The 20,110-nt window shown below is 51.1% G+C and overlaps 3 protein-coding genes across 4 annotated transcripts; 1 reads left to right on the top strand and 2 right to left on the bottom strand.

The window, feature by feature from the left end:
- Positions 1–386: 386 nt before the first annotated feature.
- On the bottom strand, positions 387–7,626 carry LOC118231628 (zinc-binding protein A33-like). The gene is made up of 7 exons (XM_035425648.1): positions 6,860–7,626; positions 5,064–5,159; positions 4,248–4,481; positions 4,075–4,097; positions 3,684–3,799; positions 2,647–2,834; positions 387–2,080 (listed from the first exon to the last, which is right to left on the bottom strand). Exons 1-7 carry the CDS (start codon positions 7,343–7,345, stop codon positions 1,724–1,726), a joined length of 1,500 nt encoding a protein of 499 aa, XP_035281539.1. The 5' UTR covers positions 7,346–7,626; the 3' UTR covers positions 387–1,723.
- A 24-nt stretch (positions 7,627–7,650) lies between these two features.
- Positions 7,651–14,296, top strand: LOC118231629. 2 transcript variants are annotated; one of them, XM_035425649.1, is made up of 4 exons: positions 7,651–8,368; positions 8,768–8,889; positions 12,058–12,747; positions 13,281–14,296. In XM_035425649.1, the coding sequence occupies exons 3-4, from the start codon at positions 12,418–12,420 to the stop codon at positions 14,178–14,180; spliced, it is 1,230 nt and encodes a 409-aa protein (XP_035281540.1). In that variant the 5' UTR covers positions 7,651–8,368; positions 8,768–8,889; positions 12,058–12,417; the 3' UTR covers positions 14,181–14,296. The 2 variants fall into 2 exon arrangements, with proteins under 2 accessions (XP_035281540.1, XP_035281541.1); XM_035425650.1 differs by lacking the exons at positions 7,651–8,368; positions 8,768–8,889 and having other exon boundaries at positions 11,228–12,747; positions 13,281–13,889; positions 13,929–14,296.
- An 824-nt stretch (positions 14,297–15,120) lies between these two features.
- On the bottom strand, positions 15,121–20,020 carry LOC118232465 (zinc finger protein GLI4-like). Its single transcript, XM_035427474.1, has 4 exons — positions 19,577–20,020; positions 18,625–18,800; positions 18,281–18,335; positions 15,121–16,302 (listed from the first exon to the last, which is right to left on the bottom strand). Exons 1-4 carry the CDS (start codon positions 19,827–19,829, stop codon positions 15,155–15,157), a joined length of 1,632 nt encoding a protein of 543 aa, XP_035283365.1. The 5' UTR covers positions 19,830–20,020; the 3' UTR covers positions 15,121–15,154.
- Between the last annotated feature and the right edge of the window lie 90 nt (positions 20,021–20,110).

Here is a 20,110-nt window from a genome sequence, read left to right as displayed (position 1 = left end):
TCATTTTGTGCTAACTGCATGAGACTTAAAGCCCAGCCCCTATGGTTACTGTAGAATGAAAACCTTAATCAGGACTGTCAATGTTGGACTCCTTTGCTTTAACCTCCTGTTGTACACAGAATTCTGGTTTTGTAAAACTGAAATACTGTTAGAAGCCAAAGGAGCTTCTTAATTTGTGTCAAGTATTGTGTACCCACGTTGTGCTGGTTATCTAACTTATCTAGATTATTCCCAGTGCAAGGTCTCCACTTTGTGGCAACTTTGAGAATAACAGTTGAGCAATGTCTTGATAAATGGCTGACTTTTAACATAATACCTGAAAGAGTGTTAAAAAAACTAGGACCACAAATACAAGAGCAGAAAAAAAAACACACAAACGCAAGGGATGAACAAAAATGAGACTGTTTTTAATTATCCCAGCAGCAAGTATAGCACAAGCATAATGACTGAGCCATATTTTCTGAGAATTTGGGCCAAAGTTTGAATGAAATGTGACAAAATGTCAGCAATCTGCACCATCAGGGCTGTGACATGATGTCAGGAGCATAAGACTCTGAACGTCTGACACCTTGGAGGATGGAAACTGCTGTATCATTTTTATATTTATTTATTATCTGCCATACACTGCTCTGGATGGGGGTAAGTAACTCAGCCAGTACCATAATATTTCTGCAGTTCCAGCTTTCCCCACTAGATGTCAGACACACTCTTTCTGCAGTTCGAGCTCTCTCCACTAGATGTCAGACGCACTCGTTCTGCAGTTCCAGATCTTTCCACTAGATGTCAGACACGCTTTCTGCAGTTCTAGCTCTCTCCACTAGATGTCAGACTCAATCTTTCTGCAGTTCCAGCTTTCTCCACTAGATGTCAGACACACTCTTTCTGCAGTTCCATCACCTGGCAGAACCTTACGGCAGAACAGCACCTGCAATCATTCAGCCTCACTGTGGATCCAGTGATGTCACGATGAGCAAGAGCCAGAATGAGACTAAAACCATAAACATCTCAGATGCTCCTAGATCCCATCTGCCACCCTGATACATGAAATGATTATATTATATCCTGTGTATATTATGATATAATATTGATATTTATTACACCATATACCAGTGGAACATTTATTTGTAGCTGCTTCGGAATAACAATGAATTATAATATTAGACCTAGAACTAAAGAACTAAATACAGTATAATGTGTCAGGTTAGTACACAGATAAAATGATTAAATTCACTCAGCATTTTGTGTTTAAAATAATGTTGCAGCACAATCAGGGATGGAATGATGATGGACCATTTAGCTTTGATCTCGCCCTATTTCAGGATCGCTATCCTGGGAGGAGAGAGCAAGTAGAGACTTAAGGAGGTATTCATCTAAATGTGAAATGGTCGAGTGTGTCGTTGATATACTGATGACATCAGTCACCTTAAAAAAAAGGTGATGCAGGGGGTCAATGATAAACAGTGTGGTGGTACAGTCACAGTCATTGTCCACTTGAGCACGATGACTTCAGTCTTAAACACGTCTGACAACCCACTCGAATCACATGGTTTTCATGCAGATCTAATGAATATGAATCAGATGAAGGTTTATTGCTTTTAAATCCTCCTAAGACACGTGCATTATGAGAAAAAGTTAAACTGTCTGTGGGGTCTCAGGTAGATATTGTATTTGCACCCCCCCCCCCCCCCCCCCAAGGTCACCAAGGTCACCAAGGTCCCCAAGGTCACGGCCGCAGGGTGACGATGCTGAGGGGCTCTGCGTTGTGGCCATTGATGATTGGCCAGGGGTTGAAGTAGGGGTGGACGGGCCGGTGGAAGCGGTCGGAGAAGGTGAAGATGTGGCTCATGTCCCCGGCGTCGTAGAAGGACACCAGGCCGCGCGGGTAGTCCAGGAACACGCCCACGCGCCGCGGTCTCCGCGGCAACCGCAGCAGGTTCTCCGCGCCGGTGCACGCCTCGTACTCGTCCCCGTTCCGCAGCACCAGCGTCCAGAAGCCGTCCTCCGGACACAGGCTGATCTCCTCCTTCCTGTTGACCGACTCGGAGGCCACGCCCAGCCCCCAGGCCGTCTTACCGCCCACCTGCCGGACCGACAGGGGAGAGAGTTCCTGTGTGAGTTCCTGTGTGAGTTCCTGTCTCACACACTGCAGATTACAAACAGAGATTAACCCCGCAGGTCGCAGTACGAGCACTCGGGGGCACAAGGTGTGCAATGCGCTGCTTTAGAAAAGAGGGTTCCTGTGTTCCTGTGGTATTAAATAACATTAAAACTGAAAAGCTTGTGAAAATGAATCATTCTATATTCTGCATTTAGTTCTACCACAATAAAATATAAGTAAAAACATGAATTTAAGGAAATCTCCTTAAATTACAAATACTGTAGTGTGGAGGGAAAATATATCACATGACAGAAGAGCTTTAAGTTAGAATAAGAATATAATGTTAGAGTGTGTAAATCAGAAGCAGCTAGCGAAAGCCCTTCCTTCCAGGTTGTGTTGCCCTGGTGCTGATTTTATTCAGCGTAATGTCTCCACTTTGTGGCCACCATGAGCATGACAGCCACAGACTGGCGCCCGAAGCTCAAGATGTAAAACCCAGAGAGAAAGCGTTAAAAAACGAGACAGAAACGAGCGGCGGTGCGGCGCACCTCCACCTCCCAGTAGTGCCTGCCGGAGGAGAAGCTCTGGGACCCCAGCACGATGTTGTAGAGCGTGAAGCGCTCGGGGTTGTCGGGCAGGTTGGGCTGGATCTCGCCCACGCGCACGCTGGTGCGGCAGGGAGACACCGCCAGCCGCGGGTACGCCGTGTCGGGGTCAAGGGTCACGGGGGCGGGAGCTGTGGATCAGAGAGGACGGTCCCGTGGAAAAGAGCACATCACTAAGGACAGAGCTGAGCACTGATGCCCCTCGTTAGAACACACAAAACGCTGTCCAAATAAATGCAGCCATTACCCTAAAACCACAAATGGTGGCAGTGCAGCCAAACCATACAGAAAACCCCAGCAAACCCTGTCACACAGGAAATACACACATGGTATTTTATTACATGCAGCCCATAGTCATAATCAGATGTGGGTTAAAAATGCTTTTCCTCTTTAAATATCAGTAAAATCAGATAATATTCCAGCAGAATCCTGAGATGTTTCCAAAAAGCATGCTACTACAAAAAAAAATATTTTTGTTCTTTTGACGAATATCTGGTGAAAATATAGATGAAAACAGATTTTTCTTCTTCACTTTAATTTAACTGGTGTCTAAAGAGATAAAGCTTCAAATTACTTCACTAAAGACTGATCCTAATGTATTTTTCTCTCATGTATTTATATACTGTAAAAAAATGTACAAAACTGTAACAAATATTCAGTAGTCAAATTTGGAAACAGAAGTGTGTGGGAGTGGTTCTGACACACCTGTCTCAGGTGTGAGGGTGTGGCTCTGACACACCTGTCTCAGGTGTGAGGGTGTGGCTCTGACACACCTCTCTCAGGTGTGAGGGTGTGGCTCTGACACACCTCTTTCAGGTGTGGGGGCGTGGTTATGACACACCTGTCTCAGGTGTGAGGGTGTGGCTCTGACACACCTCTCTCAGGTGTGGGGGCGTGGTTATGACACACCTCTCTCAGGTGTGAGGGTGTGGTTCTGACACACCTCTCTCAGGTGTGGGGGCGTGGTTCTGACACAGTACCTGGATTGAGGATGGAGCTCATCTTCCTCCAGAGCCGGTACTGCAGGGGCCCCACAAACTCGCCAGCCTGCAGGTCCGTGGAGACCTCCAGGGGGCGCTGGAACAGCGTCTCAGCGCTGAGGAGCAGATAGAGCACGAGAGGTTGCAGAAAAGACTACACCAGCAGAGGGCCTAACGCCTCTCCTATGAGACTACAACTCCCATCAGCCACTTTGCTGATGAGCACTCCCCAGTGTAAACAGCAGGGGGAGCACTGAACTGAAGACATGTTCTGATATGCACTCTATGAACAAGGAAGGAAAACAAACTGCCTCATCCAAAAACGTGTCACCAGCTGATCATACGGCCTGGCTTAAAGGACACCACAGGTAAAACACTAAACAGCACTCACCTGCTGATGAAATTCCTGATTCCCTGGGAACAGATAAAAAGAGAATGTGAATTTCTTACCATGAAGACAAAGTGCGTGAAGCCTCCCTCCCTCCCTCCCTCCCGCCCCCCCCTCACCCTCAGCTGTGCAGGGTTCTCCTCCTCCCCCCCCCCCCACCCCCCGCCCCCCCTCACCCTCAGCTGTGCAGGGTTCTCCTCCTCTCTCAGTTTCTCCTGCAGGAGCTGTGCAGTGATCTCCAGGGTGCTGATCTGCTGGGTGGTGTGTGTGAGTGTCTGGTCCAGCAGCCGCAGTCTCTCCTCCTTCTCCCTGCGAACTCGGGCCTTGGCCTCCTCTTCCTCACTGTCCAAGAACTGCCTCAGCTGCCCAAACTCCCAGCTGATCTGCTCCTCCAGCGTCCCAGCATTCTCCTGTGAGAGAAACACACATACAGCACTGCTACAGTACTCTTACACACACACACACACACCCACACACACACACATATACACACTCACACACACACACACACTCATACATATATACATACTCACACACACACCCACACACACACACATATATACACACTCACACACACACACACACATATATACACACTCACACACACACACACATGTATACACACTCACACACACACACGCACACACACTCACATATATACACACACACTCACACACACACACACACATATATATACACACTCACACACACACACACATGCACACACACACTCACATATATATACACACACACTCACACACACACACACTCACATATATACACACTCACACACACACACACTCACATATATATACATACACACACACACTCACACACACACACACACACACTCACATATATACACACTCACATATATATACACACACACACACACACTCACACACACACACACACACTCACATATATACACACTCACACACACACACACACACACACTCATATATATACACACTCACGCACACAGGTGTTACCTTTAGATCCATCATCTTCTCATTGGTCAGAGTCTGAGAGCAGGAGGCCTCCTCCATCTGCAGTTCCACCCTCTGCAGTGCAGCAGAGAGCTTCTCCTGCCAGTCAAACACAGAGAGTCACACACAGAGAGTCACACACAGAGAGTCAAACACAGAGACAAACACAGAGTCAAACACAGTGAGTCACACACAGAGAGTCACACACTGAGAGTCACACACAGAGAGTCACACACAGACAGTCAAACACAGAGAGTCACACACAGAGAGTCAAACACGGTGAGTCACACACAGAGTGAGTCACACACAGAGTGAGTCACACACAGAGTGAGTCAGTCACAGAGAGTCCAACACAGAGAGTCAAACACAGAGTGAGTCACACACAGAGAGTCACACACAGAGAGTCAAACACAGAGAGTCACACACAGAGTGAGTCAGTCACAGAGAGTCCAACACAGAGAGTCAAACACAGAGTGAGTCACACACAGAGAGTCAAACACAGAGTGAGTCAGTCACAGAGAGTCCAACACAGAGAGTCAAACACAGAGTGAGTCATACACAGAGTACAACACAGAGTGGGTCACACACAGAGAGTCAAACACAAAGAGTCAAATACAAAGTGAGTCACACACAGAGAGTCAAACGCAGAGTGAGTCACACACAGAGAGACAAACACAGAGTGAGTCACAGACACAGAGTCAAACACACAGTGAGTCAAACAGAGTGAGTCAAGCAGAGTCAGTCACGCACAGAGAGTCAAAGAATGAGTCACGCACAGTGAGTCACAGACAGCCATACAAATAAATTGAATTGAAGTTAAAAGGAAGCTGATTTTTTGTGACATAATTGTGTATGTAAAATTCTTGTGATATGTTGATTGATAAACATTTTTCCTACAGCCCTGATAGAGTTTATATATGTCCTTCTGATTGGGTATTTCTGTTCCTTTTGAAATCCATGTGGCAGCTTGTGTTACGCAATATACAACAGCGTAAAGGCTAAAATTGCCAGCCAGGACATTTACAGCGGACACGTATGTGCAAAATTCCTCTAACGCCCAGAAGTGAACACAGATAACTCTGAAGACAGAACTGAAAATAACTTCCCCGTCACGCGGTTCTTCATGTGAAAGACCCGACTGTTCCCAAACCAACCGCATCAATTTAATTGAACGATACCATTCTTTCTTGAGGGCGGGAAACAACACAACCTCAGATTTATATGTTTAAAATATATACGGTGTCTTTTCATTTTCATACAACGATTGAAATACAGTATATAACAGACAGCCCATGCTCTGTTCATACTCGCGACATGGGTCAAATTTGGCTGCGTGCTGCAGACGGTAAAATACCTTACAAGTCCATGTAGGCTATGTCAAACTGTAATAACCCGAGTGCCCAGGTAGACATTATACCACGCAAAACTACTGGGGCAGTGAGTTTCTGCAATTTAACACTCTGAGATCGATGACACATTCGTATCCAATCTAATTTAGCTTCGGAGAAAGTGCCGTCTGGGAGAATTACAAAGCGCCAAGAATGTATTAATTCAAATATAACCGAGCAGCACGCGCCGGTCAAAAGCCACTTTAACCATGTGCTGTTATTACGACAGTTTTCGTGGCTTGTGACTTCTGGGCACCGTTTCCGTTTTGAAAGTAGGTTAGAACAAGCAGTTCACAGTTTAAAGCGAACAGGAAAAAATCGAACGCGGAAAAGTCACCTCTTTCTACATAAAGTGTCAGTGTCATAGTGTCAGTGTGTCTGGTGTGAAGCACTACGGGACACGCAGACTACCTTGTAGTTCTCGAAAGCCTCGTTGATCGGGATGACGCTGTGCGTCTTGTGGTCCCTGGACATCCCGCAGACCAGACAGATGGCCACCTGGTCGTCCTCGCAGAAAAGCTTGAGCTTCTCCTCGTGCTCCTCGCACAGGTCGGGCTCCGGGACGAGATCCGGGCTGCTCCCGCTGACCGGCAGCCTCAGCGTCCTCTCCCGGGACACCGTCGGTGTCCTCGGCTGCGTGTCCATCGCCCGGGCGCGCCTGACGCTGTCAACGACGTTGCACAAGAGCGAGTTGGGACGGAGTTTCAGGGTGCATGTCTTCCGACACTGCGGACACGTAGGGTTCTCCTCCGGCTTGGCGTCCCAGCACTGAGTTATGCACTGGCGGCAGAAGTGGTGTCCGCACTCCAGGATCACGGGCTCGCGGAACAGTTCCAGGCACACCGGGCAGGTGAGCTCGCTGTGCAGCTCCTCCAGCGCGCTAGCCTCGGAGGCCATCTCCCGCGGCGGGCATGCCGAACTTCTGCCAGCGACGCAGCTTGGAAATTATGTGCGGAGATCTGACGTCTGCCGCTTGAACAAGGTGGGGCCAAGTGGTTTAGTGTCATCTGAGCGGCGGCTGGGGGAGACGCAGCCGAGGCGTGTGCTAACGAGTTCAACTCTCGCGCCGCCCGCCCGAAAATATCAACACTTCGTGGTATCAGGGGGATCAAGTAAAAACACGCAAACGGCACAGAAGGCCGGTGCATTATGTCTGTTCTGAAACAAAATGAAGTCGCGTGTGCCACAGAATTGTTATTCGACATCCCCAAACAAAAATCAAACCAAAGTCAAACAATGGGCTCACGTGACGCCTGTTATCATACGCACATGCTAAGTAGGGTGGACTATTTACCGAGGGTAAATACTTGTTGCTTATTAACTACAAGAAGCTGTGCTGTCTGGATCACAATCTGATTATTTCTTTGAAGTAAAACTATTAGCTGGACACACACACATGCACACACCTTTGCTATAGTATCTGAGATCTCTATGGAATTTAATTTCAAAACAATCTTTTTGTTACATGACTGTAGTAGACATGACATATTCATTCCTGGTTTTTCTATTAGACAAACTGTAATAATAAACTCAGGCGTGCATGCACTCACACAGACACACTCTCTCTCTCTCTCTCTCTCTCTCTCTCTCTCTCGCCCACCCCACCCATGGTTTTCAGCAGAGTCATGGCCCTATCAGCCTCCTACCTACTGTGTCCTCAAAATATGTACTGTCTGCTAAACATAGTGCCTACAGTTTAGTGCATGATGGGCTGTGTGAAAACAATAGCCTCTGTACTAATCGTTCTGTGGACGTGGCATAAGGATGTTCTGCCCTTGTGCGGGCAATGCTCACATGTCCTTGTTGTTGTTGCAGGAAACGTCAGCGAAGCTGCTCTTCATTTTTAAAGCAAAGCTACCCATAATATTTGTGCCTTTTCTTCTCTGATTTATGGGACCATCTAAAGAGCATGGTTTAAAAGTATGCTCCCGAGTACACCCAACACTCAACACAGCGAAACCCCAGAAATAAAGTACACTACATTTAGATTAAATTTTGCATACTTAACAACTTCCTCATCCAGTGTACTCAACTTATATATACTCAGTAGTAGGGAAGTAAGCTGATTCGGACATGGCCGTGGAATGGTGAGAAGTCTACCCTACCTGTTTTCCTGCTCCTCATCTCCATGGTTACGGTTCATTATGGATGAGACCAGATCAGGCCTTTGAGCCACTAACAGCCACTGTAAAAACATTACAAGGTGCAGTAGATTCAGAAGAAGTATGAACTGAAGATCTGTTGTTCACCTAACACAAGATTTTAAGGTAGCCAGGTTACCTGTTATTTTAAGTAGCGCCGTCTTGAAATCTGTTACAGCGCAGAGTCCAGCACAAAGCGTAGAGTTTCACCAGAGGTCTGCAAGTTCAGGGAAGAAGAGACTGCGGAAAAAAGAACTTTCTGGAAGAAAATTAATTGAGTCTGAGTGGGATCATCTTGTGGTAAGGTGGGGTCCAGGAATTTATTTGTATAAGGGGCAGGTGTTCTACCTGTACTCTGACATGTCCAGGTGAAACAGGCGCATGTCTCTCAGAGTCTCACTCCCCAGCTGACCAGGTCTCCCCCTGCTGTGATGAATTACCTGTCACTCAACAGGAAGTGCCTGTCCCTTAATGTCCACATTTAAGGCCATTATACCTGCATACATGCTCTATATGTATGCTTATGTGGCCATGAGGTTCTGTGGAACTTCCAGTCATACGCACCCTCTGTTTGAGCTGGAGAGAAACTGAGTCTAAGTGCACTTTCGTGCTCATGATGTCATCCATATCACAGAAACACAGTGAGTGTTTTTTAGGAAGGGGGGGTTGTTATGCTGGTAAGGAAATACAAAAACCAGGGGAAAAAAACACCCACTGTGTGAATTTCCTTTATGTCATGTTTTATGACGAGCGGGGAATGTCCAGGTTTGAGCGCACACGCTGCCCTCTAGCTGTGAGGTGTGGCAGTGCAAGTCTGTGTTCTGACCCCCTCCACCATTTTGATTGTAGTTTATAGTATAAAGATACCCTTCTTTATATAGTTTATGTTTCACGGGAGGTAATTTGTAAAATCATACAATTTTGCGTTTTTTCCCCTTCCCTGATTAATATATGTGAACTGTACTGTATATGTGTGAGAGACTTGGCGCTGTGGCCATTGTGCCAAACTGCCTGTCTGTTCCTGTTCTGAACCGTGTAACTGCGGGCCACAGACCCCCCAGGGAGAGAGGGAGACAAACAAGAAAACAACCAGAAAAACACAAGTTTAAAAAAAATCTCAATGATATTAACAATCAATGCAGACAACTAGTGTAGGTGTGATGTGTTCTGTGATGAGGAACACAGAACGGTGTTTACAGTGGAGAGGCAGGGCAGAGGGACCCCTGGACCTTCCCCCTCCTTACAGGAGAAGTCTAAATGCAGGAGCTGGCCCAGGAGTTTGGGCTGAAATGGGGGTCCTGACTTACAGGACAAAAACAGCATTCTGCACCACAGAGAGGAATGTGTCAAAACAGCATTCCTTCCACACACACCATACACACACACACACCATACATGCACACGCACACACACACACACGCATACACACACACACACCATACACATGCACACACACACACACACACCATACACACACACAAACACACCATACTCACACACACGCATACACACACACACCATACACATGCACACACACACACACACACACCATACACACGCACACACACACACACACACACACACCATACTCACACACACCATACACATGCACACACACACACAAACACACACCATACACACACACACCATACACATGCACACACACACACACCATACACATGCACACACACACACACACACACACACACAAACACGCACTCGTTGTGCAATGTGTTTCCCGTCCCTGCATGAGTCTGACTTGCAGACGAAGCACTTTTGCTTTCCTATCTGCTTCGACGGGGGTGGGGTTTGGAGAGGGGGGGGGTATTGGAGGGGGGGGTTTTGATCCTCGCTGGCCTCTCATGACCTCCTGTATGAGACATTCTGGTGTTTTTTTGGAGTTTGTGCTGAAAATCCCCACCTGCCCGATTCCTGAAGCGTGAGACAATGTGCTGCTTCACATCAGCTGAGGAGAGTAGGCCAGGGAAGAGCAGCTCAGGGAAGAGTAGGCCAGGGAAGAGCAGCTCAGGGAAGAGTAGGCCAGGGAAGAGCAGCTCAGGGAAGAGCAGCCCAGGGAAGAGCAGCTCAGGGAAGAGTAGGCCAGGGAAGAGCAGCTCAGGGAAGAGCAGCCCAGGGAAAAGCAGGCCAGGGAAAAGCAGGCCAGGGAAGAGCAGCTCAGGGAAAAGCAGCTCAGGGAAGAGCAGCTCAGGGAAGAGTAGGCCAGGGAAGAGCAGCTCAGGGAAGAGCAGCCCAGGGAAAAGCAGGCCAGGGAAAAGCAGGCCAGGGAAGAGCAGCTCAGGGAAAAGCAGCTCAGGGAAGAGCAGCTCAGGGAAAAGCAGCTCAGGGAAAAGCAGCTCAGGGAAGAGCAGCTCAGGGAAAAGCAGCCCAGGGAAGAGCAGCTCAGGGAAGAACAGGACGAGGAAGAGCAGACCAGGGAAGAGCAGGGTGAGGAAGAGCAGGACAGAGAAGAGCAGGACGAGGAAGAGCAGCTCATGGAAAAGCAGCTCAGGGAAGAACAGGCCAGGGAAGAGCAGCTCAGGGAAAAGCAGGCCAGGGAAGAGCAACTCAGGGAAGAACAGGACGAGGAAGAGCAGACCAGGGAAGAGCAGACCAGGGAAAAACAGGGAAGAGCAGGTTGAGGAAGAGTAGGACGAGGAAGAGCAGGACAGGGAAGAGCAGAGAAGAGCAGGAAAGGGAAGAGCAGGTTGAGGAAGAGTAGGATGAGGAAGAGCAGGACAGGGAAGAGTAGGATGGGAAGAGCAGCTCAGAGTGCATGCCTGCCCTTTTCTGACACACTGGTGTGCAGCTAAACTAATGTCTTTACAAATACTATAACACACCATAACCTAAAGGAGTAGAAACTGTGAGTGTGCTAGGGGGGTGAGAGAAGGTGCAGATGCAGTCTGTGTTCATAAATCCCTGTGTGTGTGTGTGCATGTCTGTGCGCATGCATGCGAGTGTGTGTGTGTGTGCATGTCTGTGCGCATGCATGCGAGTGTGTGTGTGCGTGTCTGTGCGTGTAAAGCAGCACCATCTGGCAACAGGGGAAGAACGCTGTTTGAACAGGTTACCCCCCAAAACACATCAGTATAAAACAGTTCACCCCCCGGAATGAATCACTGGAACGAGCTGAAAGCCGTTAGACGAGGCTCCTACACATTTTGTAGTCGATCTTATTGACATAAAAGATGTTTTTGGGCTGCGTTTATTGCGAGCTTAACTTGTCTTTGACTGGTGTGCCAGAGAAACCCATCACAAATTAACCTGTAACCCATCACAAATTAACCTGTAACCCATTACAAATTAACCAGAAACCAGTTACAAATTATCCTTCTCAAATAAACCAGAGAAAGAGAAAGAGTTCCTGTGAAAATGATTTACAGTAAAAACACTTCTTCTTCTTTGGTTTCTTTTCTTTGGGGTTGCGTGTGGTTTTGGTCAGTTGCTGATTTGGACACTTGTTTTCAGTAAAAAAACTGACCTTTTCCGCGGCACCCCCGGCCGTGGTGGACAGGCACAGCGGTGATTTTGAGAAGGCCAGTTCCCATCACCCCGGCGTTGCCCGCACGCAGCCAAGCTTTCGACCAATCAGCAGAGACGGTGAGTCAGCGGGGGAAGTGGGGAACTGAAGCCTTTAGTAGTGGCTGCTGCTCCACTATATAAGAAAGTCAGAGAGTCTGAAGACCTATGCACTCCATACAGAGTCCATACAGAGAGAGAGAGAGAGAGGAAGGAGAGAGCGGGTGGCAGAGAGAGAAACAGAGAGAGAGAGAGAAAGGAGAGAGGGGGTGACAGAGAGATACAGAGAGACAGAGAGAAATCTGCAGAATGTTCCAGAACACACAGTGGTCCTGTGTGGGCGTCCCGCGCCTCAGTTCTGCCGGGGGGGGTCTGGTCCTGGGGCTGTGCCTCTGGCTCTGCGCGGGGGTGTGGGGGGACGTGGGCCACTTCTCCACCTGTCCCCAGTTCTTCTACGGGGGCACCCCCCCCAGCGGGCTGGGGGGCCAGGGGTATGCCCAGATCTGCCAGCGCTACAGAAACCAGCATCGCTTTGCCAGCCTGTACCACCGGCAGAACAGAGCTCCCCTGTACTCTGCTTACCTGGTCACCGTGGGAACGGGCAGGAGGCCCCCGGCAGTGTGGAAGTACGAGCCGCAGGTGAGACGGGGGGGGGGGGGTTGGGGGGCTATGTTAAGGCGCAGTTTGTGTGCCTGTTCTCTTCCTTAACTCCACTCAGTCCGTACGCGTTACGGCAGACACACACTCGCGTAGCTCTGTGTGTGTGTGTGTGTGTGTGTTTCACTGTGCCACAGAGCACCATCCCTTCATTTTCCACTCAATGCTCACGTTTTTTACACCACATCATCTTCCAAATCTCACTGGTGGGTAAATACCTGAATAAGAATGGGGTATTTGGGTTGAGAGACACCCTTCCACTGTAGAGTGCAAGTAAAGGGTGGGGCCAGATGGGTGCGATGGCCGGTTCTGGTCACTGTGTTCTGTGTTCTGATGTTCCGTGCTCTGAGGTTCTGTGTTCTGAGGTTCTGTGCTCTGATGTTCTGGTGTTCTGTGTTCTGAGGTTCTGTGCTCTGATGTTCTGGTGTTCTGTGTTCTGAGGTTCTGATGTTCTGTGCTCTGATGTTCTGGTGTTCTGTGTTCTGATGTTCTGTGCTCTCTGTGGACCCACCCAGCTGGCCACCTCCAGGGCCGGTCCAGAGATGCAGCCGCTCCCCAAGAACGGGTCAGTGGATCAGAACGTTCTGGAGAGCCAGGCGGTGCTGAAGGACTATGCCTGGTCCAACTACACCAAGGGCCACCTCAATCCCAGCATGCACCATTCCACGCGCGAGGACCAGAAGGCCACCTTCACCCTGACCAACGTGGTGCCGCAGCGCCTGGGCTCTAACTCGGGCCCCTGGGCCATGCTGGAGAGGGCGGTGTGGGCGCGGCTGGGGGCGTACTGCACCGGCCCGGCGTATGTGGTGACGGGGGCGCTGCCCTACGCCGCCCGCCGCCAGATCGCCAACCGCGTGGGTGTGCCCGAGTACCTGTGGACAGCCTACTGCTGCCCCGCCTTCAACTCCACCCTCCCGGCCGAGCTCCGCCCCTTCTTCCCCGCCTACGCCGCCATCGGGCGCAACGACCGCCTCAGCGACGACAGCATCGTGCCCGTCGACCCCGGGGCCAAGCGGTCCGTCCGGGGGTACAACGTCAGGCCCATGCCCCTGGAAACCATGGAATCGCACCTGCGGGAGCGGCTGGGCGGGGCCGTCAGCGTGTTCCAGAACGGGTGCCGCCAGGACACGGCCGAACTGGCCACTCAGAGCGGGCGCCGCCAGGACACGCCCGAACCGACCACTCAGAGCGGGCGCCGCCATGACACGCCCGAACCAACCACTCAGAGCGGGCACCGCCATGACACGCCCAAACCAACCACTCAGAGCGGGCCCCGCCAGGACACGCCCGAACCAACCACTCAGAGCGGGCGCCGCCATGACACGGCCGAACCGGCCACTCAGAGCGGGCGCTGCCAGGCCGAGACTGCAGTATTTTCTATACTGAAATTCTTCTCATCCTTATACGGCGAATGAGAAAGTGAAAAAGTATTTACCCCCTTCCTGATTTCCTCTATTATTCCATCTGCCACACTGGATGGTTTCCGATCTGTAGACAAACCATGAAATTAAAGAATAAATTTTAAAATGTGTTTTGTGTTTACTGTTTGTTTCCCTTTTTCTAATGTTACATTTTGTCAAAAGATCTGAAACGACACAGCTCACCACAGTCCACGAGACCTGGTCCAAATGTGGTTATGAATCACCGAAGCCATCATGGAAAGAGTTCCAAAGCTTTATTGATTAAAGACAATGGCCAATGCAAAAAAAAAAAAAAAAAAAAGCACAGTGGTTATTTTCTACAAAAGCACAACACTTAAATCTTTACAAATCCCTCAAATTCACCACCCTACGAACAGACATCACACACCACCAGCACGTCAGTGGCCATCAACACGGGGGGACAGCTTGCAGGTGTTGGGGGTCCAGGTGAACCCCTAAACACCAGCCTAGCGGAATTCTCTCTCTCAGAGAGCAGAGGATTGGTGCAGTGATTTCACACAGAGCTGCTGAGAAACAGGCCAGAATGTGAGTGCTGTGTGTGAAAGGCCTATCAGCACACACAAAACAAGCCAGCCCGCTTCACCACAGCACCCAAAAACATCTCTCAGAGCACTGTGCTACAGGACGTCCCACTCAGGGCACTGCGCTGCGGGACGGTCTGCATGAAACAAAAAAGCAACTGCATTCAAATTCCTCCCAACAGACATCAGATGCTCAAACATCTTCCTGATGTTTGCTGTCAGTCAGTAGAGGTCAGACGTCAGAGGGCTGCTTTCCTGCAGAGGGCACTTGGTGAGTGAGCGTTAAACACTGAAACTGCATTTCTGAAAGGGAAACGCACCTCCCCCCCAGCCCAGCCCTCGTCCCGCCCAGCCCAGCCCAGCCCAGCCCAGCCCAGCCCAGCCCAGCCCAGCCCAGCCCAGCCCAGCCCAGCCCAGCCCAGCCGGTCACTTGTGAGTGAGGAAGTGCTTCTTCAGGTGGGCCGACTGCGTGAAGTTCTTGCCGCAGAGCTGGCAGCCATACGGCTTCTCCCCGGTGTGGATGCGCTTGTGCCGCTTGAAGTTGCCCAGGTCCAGGAAGCTCTTGGGGCAGTAGGGGCAGTGGTGGCGCCGCTCGCCCGTGTGGCCCTGCAGGTGCATGGTGAGCGCCCTCCGGTGGCGGAACTCCTTGGCGCAGAGGCTGCAGCGGTACGGCGTCTCTCCGGAGTGGGAGCGCGCGTGGACGCTCAGGTCCGACTTGAAGACGAAGGCCTTGCCGCACTGGGGGCAGGCGTGCGCGCGCTCGCCCGAGTGCAGCTGCTGGTGCTTGGTCAGGCTGAACTGGTAGACGAAGGTCTTGGCGCACTGGGGGCAGCGGTGCGGCCTCTCGGAGGAGTGGACGTGGCTGTGGCGGGTCAGCCCGCGCAGGCTGGGGAAGGCTTTGGCGCACTGGGGGCAGGGGTACGGCCTCTCGCCCGTGTGGACGCTCCGGTGGGCCTCCAGCGCCACGGCCGAGCTCAGGACCCGCCCACACTGGCCGCACTGGAACGTCGAAACTTCCTGCTGCCCCTGGCGGCTGTCACTGGGCAACGCACGCACCGGCTCCCCAGGCACGCAGCTCCACCCGTGCAGGAGCTGATGTGAGACTATGTGCCCCGCCCCTTCCTGTTCATACCCCGCCCCTTCCTGTTCTGCCCCATCACCTGAGCAGCCATCCCGCTGGGTCGCGCTGACGCTGTCGTGCAGTTGGGCCCCCTGGTCGCCCCGGGCAAATTCGGTGAGGTAGCTGCTGCCGTATCGGGAAAGGGGGAGGGGCTGGGGGAGGGGCGGGAGAGGGGCGTAACCCACCCCCTGCTGCTCAGGAGCGGCAGGCCAAGCCTCCGCAGGGTCCTGCCTCGTTTCCCACGGTGATGACAAAATGTTGGCCCCCCCGCCGGTCTCCCCTTGGAGGGACCCTCCTCTATTCGGCAGGGGACTCCGCTTCCGCCCCGGTGCCGGCTTGCCACAGGACCCCTGTCCCCTGAGCCCCGGTTTGGGCCGGTCCGGTTCTGGGCCTGTCCGCTGGCCTTCAGCGGGCGCCACGGCAACAGGAGCCAGACAGCCAGACAGCACAGCTCCTACAGACCGCACAGAGAAGTGTGTGTGAGCACAGCTACAGACAGCACAGAGGAGTGTGTGAGCACAGCTCCTACAGACAGCACAGAGGAGTGTGTGTGAGCACAGCTACAGACAGCACAGAGGAGTGTGTGAGCACAGCTCCTACAGACAGCACAGAGGAGTGTGTGTGAGCACAGCTCCTACAGACAGCACAGAGGAGTGTGTGTGAGCACAGCTCCTACAGACAGCACCGAGGAGTGTGTGTGAGCACAGCTCCTACAGACAGCACAGAGGGGAGTGTGTGAGCACAGCTACAGGCAGCACAGAGAAGTGTGTGTGAGCACAGACAGCACAGAGGAGTGTGTGTGAGCACAGCTACAGACAGCACAGAGGAGTGTGTGTGAGCACAGCTACAGACAGCACAGAGGAGCATGTGAGCACAGCTACAGACAGCACAGAGGAGCATGTGAGCACAGCTACAGACAGCACAGAGGAGTGTGTGTGAGCACAGCTGCAAACAGCACAGAGGAGTGTGTGAGCACAGCTCCTACAGACAGCACAGAGGAGTGTGTGTGAGCACAGCTACAGACAGCACAGAGGAGTGTGTGAGCACAGCTCCTACAGACAGCACAGAGGAGTGTGTGTGAGCACAGCTCCTACAGACAGCACAGAGGAGTGTGTGTGAGCACAGCTCCTACAGACAGCACCGAGGAGTGTGTGTGAGCACAGCTCCTACAGACAGCACAGAGGGGAGTGTGTGAGCACAGCTACAGGCAGCACAGAGAAGTGTGTGTGAGCACAGACAGCACAGAGGAGTGTGTGTGAGCACAGCTACAGACAGCACAGAGGAGTGTGTGAGCACAGCTACAGACAGCACAGAGGAGTGTGTGTGAGCACAGCTACAGACAGCACAGAGGAGCATGTGAGCACAGCTACAGACAGCACAGAGGAGTGTGTGTGAGCACAGCTGCAAACAGCACAGAGGAGCGTGTGAGCACAGCTATAGACAGCACAGAGGAGTGTGTGTGAGCACAGCTACAGACAGCACAGAGGAGTGTGTGTGAGCACAGCTACAGACAGCACAGAGAAGTGTGTGTGAGCATAGCTACAGACAGCACAGAGGATTGTGTGAGTCTCAGTGTATCTGAGTGCTGGCTGGTGTTGTGTCTCAGCGTTTGAGTGCTGGCTGGTGTTGTGTCTCAGTGTGTCTCAGCGTTTGAGCGCTGGCTGGTGTTGTGTCTCAGTGTCTCAGCGTTTGAGTGCTGGCTGGTGTTGCGTCTCAGTGTGCCTCAGCGTTTGAGTGCTGGCTGGTGTTGCGTCTCAGTGTGTCTCAGCGTTTGAGTGCTGGCTGGTGTTGTGTCTCAGTGTGCCTCAGCGTTTGAGTGCTGGCTGGTGTTGTGTCTCAGTGTTTGAGTGCTGGCTGGTGTTGTGTCTCAGTGTGTCTCAGCGTTTGAGTGCTGGCTGGTGTTGTGTCTCAGTGTGTCTCAGCGTTTGAGTGCTGGCTGGTGTTGCGTCTCAGTGTGTCTCAGCGTTTGAGTGCTGGCTGGTGTTGTGTCTCAGTGTGCCTCAGCGTTTGAGTGCTGGCTGGTGTTGTGTCTCAGTGTGTCTCAGCGTTTGAGTGCTGGCTGGTGTTGTGTCTCAGTGTGTCTCAGCGTTTGAGTGCTGGCTGGTGTTGTGTCTCAGTGTGTCTCAGTGTCTGAGTGCTGGCTGGTGTTGTGTCTCAGCGTTTGAGTGCTGGCTGGTGTTGTGTCTCAGCGTTTGAGTGCTGGCTGGTGTTGTGTCTCAGCGTTTGAGTGCTGGCTGGTGTTGTGTCTCAGTGTTTGAGTGCTGGCTGGTGTTGTGTCTCAGTGTTTGAGTGCTGGCTGGTGTTGTGTCTCAGTGTTTGAGTGCTGGCTGGTGTTGTGTCTCAGTGTGTCTCAGCGTTTGAGTGCTGGCTGGTGTTGTGTCTCTGTGTCTCAGCGTTAGGGTTAGGGTTTCTGTAGGCTGCTGGTTCTGCACCTCTTTTCTGTTGGATCGGGGGGGCCTCATGGAAACACTCCTCAATGTCAGAGTCCTGAAACACAGGAGAGAAAAACCTTTTCTTAAAAGCTCATTTCCTCTCCCGCCCCCCCCCCCCCCCCCCCCCCCTCCTCTGAAGGCCCAGGGTGGGGTGGAGGCACGGGGAGAGGGTGTGTCTGTGTTTTGAATGTTTTAAAAATTTAATGGATTGGGGGGATTTCTCTGGCTATCGTTAATGCAGCACATTCCATTTCGTTTGGTGCCCAAGGCGACTGCCTCTGCAAACGTCTGCATTTTCCCACGACTTTCTAATACTTCTAAAGGCAGCGGCAACTGCGCCTCACCTCCTGTTTGATGAGAACAAACTCCATTTCAGGACTTTCTTCCTTGAGAGCGGAGGAGGGGTTCAACATCGTCATTCCCTCTTCCTCCTCCTCTTCATCGCCGTTCTGCGGACCGGGGGGGTCCGAACACAGCCGGGCGCCTCTGCGGCACTCCTCTGGGCCGGAGTCCGCCTCAGCTGTGTCACAACGGCTCAGTCAGACTCTTTACAGGAACTTATAGGGCACAGCAAGAAGGTAGGCCTACCCACCACAACATAACAAAACATTACATTACATTCCATAACATAATATATCAGAAACAGGCCTTTCAGCCCAAAATGGCTGCTGCTGACCGACGAACATAATGCGGGATAACATCTGCAAGAGTCAGTCAGACTGAAGGAAACCGGCCACACAAACCCAAACTTCCCAGATGCCCTAGAGATAGACACTCTGGCGCAGAGGAGGCTAAACCACTGCCGCAGCTCGGCTAGCCGCTAGCGGCTCATACATCTGTACTGGGGAAAGAGTGTGGATCTGTGAACAGGCAGTCCCTGCCAATCACTCAGTTGCCCCTGGCATAATTTCCAGCTGCAGCAACACTGAATCACCTGATTACAGTGCAGAACGTAATCATACGGAACTACATATATACAGAACAGGCCAAAGGTATTAGGCCTCCTGTAGTTTAATTGCATAGAGTTCCTCCTGTAGTTGTGGTGCAGTTTTAAAGTGCATTCGCTAGCTAGACAACACAAGATATTTGTCGACTGCCTCTTGCCAAAATACGTTTACTTGGCCTCACACATCTAAGCCTAAGTCCTTCCTCTCTGACATATTCCTTGCAGCCTTCGTGCCTATTTCACTTGCACTACAAGGCAATGGTATTAGTGCAATGGTATATACGCAGCATGCAATGCTAGATACATGCTAATCCGACTACGATGCATAATATATTTCCATCTTCACTTACTTCGCGGACATTTTTGGTTCGGGTCGTCCACCGTATCACCTTGTCTTTCTTCTTGTCGTTCCTTGTGTCTCCACATAAGTTCAGAAAACCGCAACCGTGACTTGAGCGATTCGTTTTCCTGTTTGATTTGGGCCATTTCGATCCTCAGCTGCAGCACGCCCGTTTCGTAAAGTTTGGTGGTCTCGCGCATCGCGGCTTTAACCAAAATCTCCATAACGGCGGCGAGCTGAGTTTGAAAGTCATTCTCATGCATGTCTTGTGCGTTAGTGACACTCGAGCACAAACAGGCTGACTAGTCTCCCTTTCAGGATTCTCCTATATGTAATAAATCGAGTAAAACTATTCACTGCCTGTTTGAGGAAAAACAAAGCTGTCTCAGTATCGGTAGCTATCCCACCACAAAATTGTACTTCCGCTACCGTCACTGTGACGATTACCGTAAAACGTGCAATAAAGCGAAACACACATTTATAGCCTATCCAGCATCATTCTCAATGCGGTGTCTCTAATTTCTGCCTTTCTGATTTACGCAGC

The sequence above is a fragment of the Anguilla anguilla genome, chromosome 7 (genome assembly GCF_013347855.1).
Source record: "Anguilla anguilla isolate fAngAng1 chromosome 7, fAngAng1.pri, whole genome shotgun sequence".
Lineage (NCBI taxonomy): Eukaryota > Metazoa > Chordata > Actinopteri > Anguilliformes > Anguillidae > Anguilla > Anguilla anguilla.
The sequence above is the reverse complement of the archived record's forward strand: the minus strand, read 5'-3'. Positions and strand labels throughout refer to the sequence as shown.